This window comes from Curcuma longa, chromosome 6 (assembly GCF_044706935.1).
Source record: "Curcuma longa cultivar G26 ecotype Majalengka, Jawa Barat chromosome 6, ITB_CL_G26_1.1, whole genome shotgun sequence".
Taxonomy (NCBI): Eukaryota; Viridiplantae; Streptophyta; class Magnoliopsida; order Zingiberales; family Zingiberaceae; genus Curcuma; species Curcuma longa.
The window spans coordinates 7,732,936-7,744,135 of record NC_133866.1 but is presented as its reverse complement, the minus strand read 5'-3'; the positions used below and the strand labels follow the sequence as shown (position 1 = coordinate 7,744,135).

At 40.3% G+C, this 11,200-nt stretch overlaps 1 protein-coding gene across 1 annotated transcript in view; it reads left to right on the top strand.

Annotated features, from left to right (window-relative positions):
* The window catches only part of LOC141830540 (receptor-like cytoplasmic kinase 185), a 13,920-nt gene extending 5,193 nt beyond the window's left edge, over positions 1–8,727 (top strand). Inside the window, exon 4 of the mRNA XM_074717951.1 lies at positions 8,621–8,727. Within this exon, the coding sequence (XP_074574052.1) occupies positions 8,621–8,727 (107 nt within the window). The remainder of the gene's footprint in view (positions 1–8,620) is intronic.
* Positions 8,728–11,200: the final 2,473 nt, after the last annotated feature.

The following is an 11,200-nucleotide window of genomic DNA, read 5'->3' as shown; positions in this document are numbered from 1 at the left end:
CTGTAGCGTCCGTCAAGGCTCTGGTAAGGGCGGGCGCCACAGTGTTTATCTAGTTGACAGAATTCACACTCAAAACTTGTAGATTGGGAAAGTAAAATAACTATATTTTATAGATTTTGTTGGGTAATATTTCCCAATGATTGAATATTTAGAAAGGAGAAGAACAATCACTAGAGCAGATGGATGTGTAGGCAGTGTCAACTTATGCAATACTCCAGGCTAATTCTCTATGATAATCACTTTATCATATCACAATTCTTGAATGAAAACAAAGTCTGGTGAGATTACTATGCAATTTAATGATTAAATGAGTTTGCTCACAGATAATACTGTTATAAAGAATAGAGGAAATAATAAAGATGGAATAAGATTGACTAGGTAAATGTTCTTAGTTGATGATAGTGACATTTGCTAGAGTGATAATGGTAGATGAGATATCAGTGTAGATGCTCTTGATCATGGATCTACATTGTTGATCCAGTGATACATGTCATGCAAGCAATAGAATTACCTCAATGAACTAAGGATTTCGTGGACTTAAAAGGTGCATTTTAATATTAACATAACTGAAGTAAATGCAAATATTGCTTGATTGGTACACTAAGGGCAGAAGGCATATGCTAAAATATACTGTTGCTGAGTTTGAATCATCCTCCTGCTAGTGATACCTTAAGCACTTGGTGGAGATAGAAGTTCTTTGTCGGTATAGGATTATGATTTTCAAGAAAGACAATAATGGAAGAAACAAAATGAGATGATAACAATCTTTAGATGGAGAAAACTCAGCAGATGCATGGAGAACTAAGAGAAGTCCACTGCATTATTTATCAAAAATCAAATGGCGTGGTTGATCATTGAGACGACCTGCGAGTTTTTCATGAGATAGGTTATGAAGGGTGAAGTGATGAAAGTTTCGGTAGGTTGAGAAGGACATCTTAGTGTCTACATGTTAATTAATATATGTTTTAGATAAATGTATGACCTAATATTCAGGAGACACTTTTGCATTCAGATGGAAGGCAATTGTGTAGTTGTTGGATTGTTTTTGTTCGACCACCGCAACATTTGTTGAACCAGAAATAAATCTAGGGTTTACTTTCATTAAGCACGAGATTCTCTAGTTTAACTGGTTATTTTGAGGGATGATTCTAAATCATAGTTGGTATAAGAAAGGGGAGGAGTATAAGATGAGATTAAGAAAGGGTAGGAGTATAGGCTGAGATTAAATATTATATCATCATGGTGGTACGTAGTGTAATACCCGTAATTTTCCTTCAATAATTCCTGGATAATAATGAATGATAGATTAAAGAAAATTTAGTAAAATTACTAAATGGGCCTTGATGATTAATGGGCTTTTAGTTTTAATGGGCCAATAGTAGGATTTTTCCTAATGGGCTTTATGGTTTAAATGTTTTCATAATGGGCTTCTCTTATATGAGCTAGCTAATGATAAAATGGAATGAAATTGGGCCTTAAAGAATGGATAAGTTAAATGGGCTTGTCTCATGTGGGCTTTGCAAAAATAAAAAGAAAAAAATAATGAAGGAACCAAGGATTGATCCTTGGACCTCAAGGAAATGGCAAGCCTAGTAGAAGCATGGGATAACCAAATGTGATAGCAAGTTTTTCTTGTGAAAAGGATAGGGGATATGTTACTTAAGGATTTGGGTACATGAATGGACAAAAGAACAAGTGAAGAGGCACTTGTTTGCCTTTACTTCATGATTAAAGGGGCTTTAAGAGAGGAGTTTCAAGAGTGAATGGTAACTCCCAACTCCACTAATCCTTATAAACCTCCCTCACCGAAATCTTCATGCTTTTTCCTCCATTCTCTCCACCGAAACTCTCTTCTTCCTCTCTTCCTCTTGTGGCCGAGAGCTCCCTAGGGAGTTGTCTTCATCAACCAAGCTAAGGAAGAGGAGCAAGGGGAAAGGGTGTCTTAGGGATCTAAGGTGATCACAAGGAAGGGCTAAGGGCTTCACAAAGTTTACATCTTCTTCTCTTTAGGGTAAAATTCTCTAAAGGCTAGGTAAGACTCCCCTCACCTTGCAACATAATAGCTATGTTGATGTTTTCATGGATTTCTAAAGTTATGTGTTATATGAGCATGAAGAAACCTTTCTTAAAGGTTTCGGCCATGATGTGGTCATAGGGTTTTAAAAGCATGTTTTGAATAAGTTTTTGTTTTACATGGTTCATGAGGATGTTTAAGAAAAACTTGGTTGTTTTCATGTGGTTAAAGTTTAGGGCTTCATGTTGTAAAATGTTAAGGTTTCGGCTATCACATGTTAGGATTTCAAAGTTATGTTTTTGAGCATGCTATGGTTGTAAAAGATACATGATGAAGTTTTATATGGGTTAGTTTCTCCATTTGAACAAAACTAGAGTTCCATGCCATATAGGGTTTCGGCCATGTAAGGGAACTTTAGGGTTTTTATGTTATGATTTAACCTAGTGATGATTTAATATGCTAGAAGATGTTTAACATGACTTAGGGTTCATATGGTTGAATTTACTTTGTTATCTGTTGATACCCATACCTGTTGATAGTGTCTATTCTTCTGTTTATCTGTTCATGCACATCTATCATTCTGTATCCACTGAGCATCTAATGCTTACTACCCAAACCCTGGGGTTGTCATGTTTTCTCCCCAGGTAGCAGATAGGTACTTGGAGCTTGGAGATGTTGCCTGATCGTATCCATCTCACCTCGGGAGGTTTACTGCTGGTTTATAGTTGGTTTACCGTTTATTGGTATGATATATAGCTGTATTTGGACATGGACTTGTGTTTTGTGGACATGGACTTTATTGTGGTTTCTTGGAGATGTATGTTTTTCTTCTGCTTCGAAGTTTTTGGATATGGTGTGTGGAATTTTTCTTCTGTGGTTATGTTTCTGGTATTACATTTGCATTTTTATTAGTTGTTACGGCTGTGTAGACCTTATATTGTTGTATTCGTGCATGTGTTAGTTGTTGTATGGTTGTATAGGCCTTAGTTTATATCTGTTTATAGTTATGTGTGTTTATTGGACGTGTAGTCTTATTTTCGGCCGCATATGGCCGTGTATTTATGCATGTATTTAGGGGAATTGTCATAGTTACTGCTGCGATGCTGTCGAATTTTTCGGACAGCCTTCCTGGGGCCTGACAAAAAGTCCAACAAGTCAGGAGGACTTGGTTGGTAAAGGTAAATTCTCCTAAGTGGAGTGGGTAAGGGCGCGTTCCTAGAGTGGAATGGTAAACGTCAGACTAACCCAGGATTTCGGTAGAAATATGAAGTTAGACCCACAAGGCGAAGTTAGACCCGTAAGGTAAGGTTTAGGTTCTTTGTTTGTATGTATGTTTGTCTTGCAGGAACCAGGAACTGGAAGCAAGATGGAAGAAACAGATGTAAAGCAAACAAAGACAATTGAATCAAGCCCAGGGTCAACTCAGGTCAAACCTAAGTCAAAGTGACTGGAGTCGACTTGAGTGGATGGAGTCGACTTGAGATGGAAGTCGAGTCGACTTACGCACCAGATAAAGCTGCAGAAGCCAAGTCTATCAAGAGATGTCATGTTAGCTTTGAGTCGACTCGGATAGGGACTCGAGTCGACTCAAAGGCCAAGTCAGCCGCGGAAAAAGTGGATCGGGTTTACGTGGAGTCGACTCGAGATTGACCTGAGTCGACTCAAGAGGCTATAAAAGGAGGGGCGGACTACACAACAAATAATCAATTCTTCTCTCCAACTAGCGGCGACTCTGAACGCGAACGGGGTCAGACACGTGCAACCGAGGAAGATCCAGGAGGGGTGCGCGGCGCTCAGGATTTCCAGATCGTCTCAACGCTTGTTTGGTTTATTTTTTTAGTGTCTTTATTTTCTATTTGTGATATTATTATTGGATTGTATGACGGATTTCTCTGCCTCCGAACAACGTTCGAAAAGGAGACCACTAGTGGACGGGTGCCTCCCGTGCATAGGCCTTGGACATACTAACCCTGGGGGGTTAGGAACCAAGTAAGATCTGCGTGTCCCTGCATATCTATTTAATTCCGCTGCAAGTGTCTTTGTTAGAAATGAATGAACGAGAAAAGCGAAAACACTCTAGCGTGTTCCAGCGATCCTACAATTGGTATCAGAGTCGGTGCGCTCTTGATTGGACTTACCGCCAAGGGAGCAAGACGGCAAAAATGGAGGGGGAGAAAGGTAATTTTAAAGTTCGTTTTAAATTACATATTATTTGTTTTACGTGTAGGGAGAGAGGGCACTACAAAAATAAGTGTCCTACTCGAAAGATTCGAACGGCACCATCGACGGCAAAAAAGCAATCAATGCTAGGAGCCCGGAGAAACAAGGATCATATTTAGTGCTTCAAGTGCCAGAAACGCGGCCACGACAAGAACCGGTGACTGGAGAAGAAGACGACGAAAATGTCAGAATTGGGGGAAGCGATTCCGGTAAGTAATTAATTTACAAAAATACCTCTAAATTGCATGCACATTGTAGATTTACCTTTTCTGTGAATTTAGATAACTTTTATGAAAATTTAGAAAAATTAGAAAAAGTCACTTTGAATAATTCAAATCTAGATAAATTTGAAATTTTAGATAATCTAAAAAATTCAAATTTAGATAAGATAAATTTGACAAATTCAAATTTGAAAAAGTCAAATTTGGATAAATAAGAAAATTTAAACTTAGAAATTATCAACAAGGAAAATTCATCTAACTTTAATAAATTAATTAATAAATTTGAATTAAATAATAATTTAACTAATTCAAACTTAACCAATTCAATTATTAATAATTTGAAGTTAATTATTTTAGACTTATCTCAAATAAATAAAAATTTAGACCAAGTTTTTAACTTATTCAACCAAGATAATGATAAACTTAATAAATAAACTTTAAATAATTTAAAATTTATAATAATTAATAATAATTTAACTAAATAAGATAAAATTAATAATTATCAAGATAAATTGAACAATTCAATTTTACATAATAATTTAAAATTAAATAATTAAAATAATCTTAATAGTAAGATAAATTCAAACTCCACCAAGATAAATCCCAAAATTAATAAATTAAATATTAATTTGAAATTAAATAATCAAATTAATTAAAATTATGTACCATTTAATTATGATACATTGAATAATTCTAAGAAAATTGACCGTTTTTTGATCAATGGCTATGATTTAGTGTCCATTATGATCCAAATTCTATAAATGGCGGGAGTTCATTTCATCATTTTCACACACTTCTCTACTCTTCAATCTCTCATTCTCAACTTCGTAAGTTCACGTTTCCGAGTTCCGACTCCATCTTTCGACTACAATGGAAGGAGGTCGCGGTGGAAGTTCTTCACATCGATCTCGGAGGGGAAAAGAAATAGCGCACGAGGATCTCATTCTCAACATTCAATCCACCGATGATGAGATCGAGGCCCAACACCTTCCGACGCCCGAAAAACAAGGAAGTACTGAAGCAATTACTTCTAAGGTTCGGGATAATCCTCCTCTAAAATCTTCTATTTTTACTAAACAATTTGAGAAAGTCACTCTTCCGTCGGGAGAAATGCGTGCAAAATGCAAGCATTGCAATACTTCCTACAAATTCCAAGCCGGCGGCGGCTATGGGTCGTTAAAACAACATGTAGAAACGAAGCACCCAACGGAATATGGACTCGACCTTTCTCAAACACAATTATCTAGATTTTCTAGCGGTAGTAGTACTAATTCTGGTTTATTTTTATATTCTGATAATAAATTAAGAGAGTCATTAGCTAAATTTGTTTCCGTAGAACATCTTTCTTTTAGTTTTGGATCTAAATGCACATTTGAAGATTTTTGTAAAGAATCTCTTAATCCATTTGCTAAACGTGTTCCTAGGACTACATTACTCGTACAATTAAAAAATTAGTAAAATAAGGAAAAAAAATTTAATTGATGAATTTAGTAAATTAAATAATAAAGTTTCTTTATGTGTCGATATTTGGAGTGATCATTGGCAAACTCATTCTTACATGGGTGTAACTTGTCATTGGATTGATAACTCTTAGATCCTCCAAAAAAGGTTAATAGCTTATAGAGTTTTTGATGAATCACATACTGCCCATAATATTGCACAATTATTATGTTTAATTTTAAAAGAATATGGATTAACTCATAAAATATTTTCAATATCATTAGATAATGCTAGTTCTAATACCACTTCTATAGATGAATTAAAATTTGTTTGTCAACCTGTTATTGGTAGTTTATTTTTTTACATATTCGTTGTGTATGTCATGTTTTAAATTTATGTGTTCAAGATGGATTAAGACTTTTAGAAAATTATATTAAACCAATTAGAATTGCAATTTCATATTTATGGTCTCATCCATCTATGATGAAACAATCGGGTAGATTTTGTAGAGCTAATGGAATGAGACCTAAAAAATTTCCACGTGATGTACCAACACGTTGGAATTCCACATATCAATTATTACAAAATTCATTTCAATATAAAGATTTATTATGTTTATTTTTTACAGAAAATAGTAATACTAATATTTATTTATTTTCACAACAATGGAATATTTGTAGTATTATTTGTGAAATTTTAAAAGTATTTAATGATGCAACCGAACAACTTTCTGTTGTTTATTATCCCACTACTCATTTAGTTTTAATAAATTTTTGTAGTATAGTATTAATTTTAAATGAACATATAAATAATGAAGCTTTAACTTCTTGTATATTAGCCATGAAAACTAAATGGGAAAAATATTTTTATTTAATTCCTGAAATTTATTTAGTTGCATTTGCTTTAGATCCTAGATTTAAATTAGAAGTTTTACAAGAAATGCTAATTTTATACTATGACGCTTTAATTCCTATTAAAGATCCTTCTTCTCCTGATCCAGCTAGTATTATATATATTATTAGAAATTATTTAAATGATATTTATAATCAATATTTTGTGAAATATGTAATACAAACTAATATTTCTGAAACACAACAATAAACTATTAGGACTAATTTAAAACTTTCAAAAGCACAACTTTTTTTAAAAGAACGGACGAAACGTCCACGAAGATCCTCAAGTTCCACACAGGAACTTGAGAATTATTTTACCACTTCTTTTGATTTTAATGAAGCAGATAGTGAAGATTTTGAAATTTTAAAGTGGTGGTCACAGAAGGCTCAAAGCTTTCCCGTTCTCTCCGTAATTGCCAAAGAAATTTTAGCATATCCAGTGTCAACTGTTGCTGTGGAGCAGACATTCAGTGCCGGCAGCAACATACTAGATGAACGGCGATCAACTATGTCTCCCGACTCATTGGAAGCCCAAGCATTACTCGACGATTGGACCAGAGCCGAGAAAAGAATCCAAGGAATGCAACTTTCAGAAGACGAAGCCGAAGAATTTGATACGGAAGGAACGAATACAATGGGAGGAACGGGAGGGAATGGAAGTGAGTGATGTAAAAGGGTAAAATGTAAAAGAACTACATGGGCTTTGATTCCCCTATATCCTAAGGGGATACGTAGGTAACTTAATAAGTGCAAGCCCTTTTTTTAATAAATTTTAAAATTTAAATTTTAAAATTTTTAATATAATAATCTCGAACCGTCGCGAACCTGAACTGAATCGTGAACCGGTGGTTCCGAACTGTGAACCATAACCGTCTTGGATGGTTAAGGTTAAGGGTCGACCTGCCACGAACCGTCGAACCGGCAGTTCCGAACCGTCGAACCATCGGTTCTGAACCGTGGTGGGGTCTGGTACGGCTCACTAGGAGTCGTGGATTCCATCGCACAGTTATCCTTGTGCCTCGTATGTCGGACGAGATGCATGGTGTTCCGTCTTCCTTACTTATTTTTCCAATCTCCGGCTCTATTCTCAATCATGTGTTACTTCCTTCTTATCGATGAGTTCGACCTGCACTTCCACCACTTCATCCAACTACAGGCAGAGCATAAACTCCCTGTAGATCTTCCTGTCCTGCTTCCTATCCCTAGAGGACCGGGCTCATAGACCACCCCGTGGCTACATGACTTGCTTCCAAGGGCAAGTGGAGGGGGGGGGGGGGGGGGGGGTCTCAGGTTTCCTATTCACCCTTTCTTCCACGAGGTGGCCAACTTTTCCTTATTAATCTATCGCAGTTGGCTCCCGAACACGTACTGCATCCTTTGTGGGACTGTAATAATCTGTCGTTTATACGGGATTCAGTTGGATGCCCAACTATTCCACTCTCTTTACAGTCTGCGCACCAGCACAAGATTTTCCACTTTGTTGGCCGACCCGGCCTTAAGTTTCTGGATGACCTTCCCTCTTTAAACAAGGGTAGGAAATGACGATTCTTTTATGTAAAGCCTCCTCAGCCTTTCTCCTCGACGTCGCCTTGGACTTTTGAGCTATCCACCTTGCCCTCTCTCAGCCACTACAAACTTCTAGTATTTACCTAGAAGCAAGCGAAATCTGAGTGGACTGAAATTCCATGTAAACCGCTTAGTGGAGACTGAGGGTTTGCTATTCTGAGCGGGGTTGAGCCAGCATCGAGTCCCCTTGGGGGATAGCTTACGTAAGCCTTTAATCTTCTCTAAGAACGTGTCTAACACTGACTAACTATGTTGCCTACTTGCAGATAACATCATGTTGGACGCCTCCATGAATGAGGCCCTGATATGGAACCCGACAACGCTGCAAGAGTTATGGGCGGATAACGAGGATCCTGACTTCTCCAGCGATTGAGATAATCTCTGGCCTCTCCCCTAGCAGCCATTGGCCCTCCTATAGCAGCTCAGCTCAGTCTGAAGCCGCCAGTGGCCCACCTACGACAGCTTAACCGGAGGCCGATCCGGAGAAATCTGCTCCTCTCTCCCTATCCCGCAAGATGAAGACACCGAGGATGATCAGGTATTAACTTGGGACCCTGCATCCTTCAACAATTTATGGATCGGATGAGGCAGAAACCCCTCTGCTTGAGAAGACTCCTTCTTCGCCAGCTTCGCCTAGTCAGCTAGCCTTCCGAGTCAGTAGGCTGGTGTTTGAGATGCCCGAGGCCCCAATGCTTTGGGAACTATACTGCACCCATTGAATGAGTGGGGACCTCTAGCCAGGGCTGGCCGACCAGGGCTAGCCCTCCTAGGAAGGCGGAGACGTGCAAAAGGGGCCCTGCTAAGCGCTGAGGCTACTTCTGGGCCACCCAAGAAAAAAGAAACTCCTGGTTTCCCCAATGGAGTAAGACCGAGTGGTGCTGAGGGCATCGTGCCCCGCATACCTTGAAGTGCCAGGATGTTGAGCTGACAGCGGAGGGTGAAGGAGCCGACCACTCTCCCCATGTTAGTAGTTGACCCTCCGTTCCTGGCCCGGAAGCCAGTGTTGACGCCTCTTCCCCCGGGAGTGAAAGGAACACGAGTTCAGGGTGATGACTGCCAACCAGCTGGGCAACTACCAAATCAAGGTCCTTCCCAAACTGGACCTGATAGCACTCAGCTCCCGGCTGTTCGAGTCGCGCATAAAGGTGGCGATCTACCTTTCCGATTTCCTTCTCTTTCCACTTTAAATTTATCAATTGAATGACTCAGGCCGACATGGAGCACCGGGCTTTGCATTAACTCCTAGCCCACGTCGATCCGGAGAAAGCCTCAACTTCACTGACCACCCTGGGTAAAGAGCTAGTAGCAGCTCGGCAAGGAACCAAGCAATCCCAAGCCGAGTTGCTGGAGGTCCAGACGGCAAGAGAGGCAGCCGAGGCTGAGGTCGAGAAGTGGGAGAAGCGCTCCCAGGCTCAAGCGGCCACTGTAAAGAGTTAGGGAAGGAGTTGTCCTGGCAGAAGAGTCTGGTCAAGCGAGCCGACCAGAAGGAGAAAGAGGCTCAGGAATCCCTTCAACGGGTCGAGCACCTTCTGTCCAGCAAGGAAGGAGAATTGTTATCCCATCGCAGTTGGCTCAGCTGCGAAGATATGCGCTAGGAGCAAGAGCAACTAGGCAACATGCTAGCCAAGGCCCAGGCTAGGGAGCTTCAGCTTGACTCAGAGCTGAAGACCTCTCAAGCTGCCCTGGTGCGGCCAGGGCTGAGCTATCTAACTACATGGCTGAGAGAGGAAGGGCGCTCGGCCGAGGCAAGAAGGGCCCTCTTGACATCTCCCGAGCTATCGAAGTTACTAACCCAGCGCTCCAGGAAGATGCTGGAGCGTGGCTTCTAGGGTGCCCTACGCCAGCTTAGGAGAGGCCAAAATCATTCACCGAGACCCAAGACCTTAGCTGCCTAGATACTAAGAAGATTTGGACAGAGGTTCCCAAAATTGAGAAAGAAGGGATCCCCGTAGATGTCTTGTCCGCTTTGCTCAGCTCGGGGGCAGGGGGTGCTTCAGAATCTATCTGGTGCTAGCCAGGCTTGATTCGGGCTGCTGGCCAGAATTGATTGCTGTGTAAACTAAATTTTAATATGTGTTGTCTGTGCACACTGCTACTTCCCTTAGGGGCACTTTGGATGATTTTATGCTTAACACCTAATCATGATTCGGTGGCATTTCTAAACCTCTATGCAATGCTGTAATTTTTAAATGCATGGTTAAAGACCTTGGACTGGATCTGAGGCTAGGGAGGACATACCCTAAGCCACCACCTAGTGTGACTATAGATAAACAATGGAGGTTTGGCTAGAACCCGAAGAACTCAGGTGGTGGCCGAGTCAAAGGGACATCAAGTAACGACACAACTTTTTAAGAAGCGAACCGTGAGGAGCAACTAACAGGCTCGAGTTGGTCGACACCAGACCGTTGCCATGTTGCTTGAAAATACGAGCGTGCAACTAGGGTGGGAAGGAGAAGGCGATACACCCCCTTCCAAGACGATTGCCACGCCATAAGTTGTCAGAGGTGATACACCTCTCCGAATCTCAACTACTCTGCCATTAGCTACAAGGAGCAGCGTAAGACCAATCATTGCGCTTGTCGATATCCGTGCCCTCTGAATCTTAATGGCACAAACCCCGGTATGGGAGCCGAGGAAACGTCTATTGTAGAACACTTGAAACGTCTATTGTGGGACGCTTGAGGTGGCGCACAAATTCGTACCTGAGGGTATTAATGTCACCAGAATGGCACGGATCCTCAGAGTGAAGAGGGGGATTAATCGGACGGTTCACAATCCCCACTGACGACTATATATTGGGGTGCTTCGGCTCCCCGATCATCATCCGAGGCTTCCCTCTTACGTAC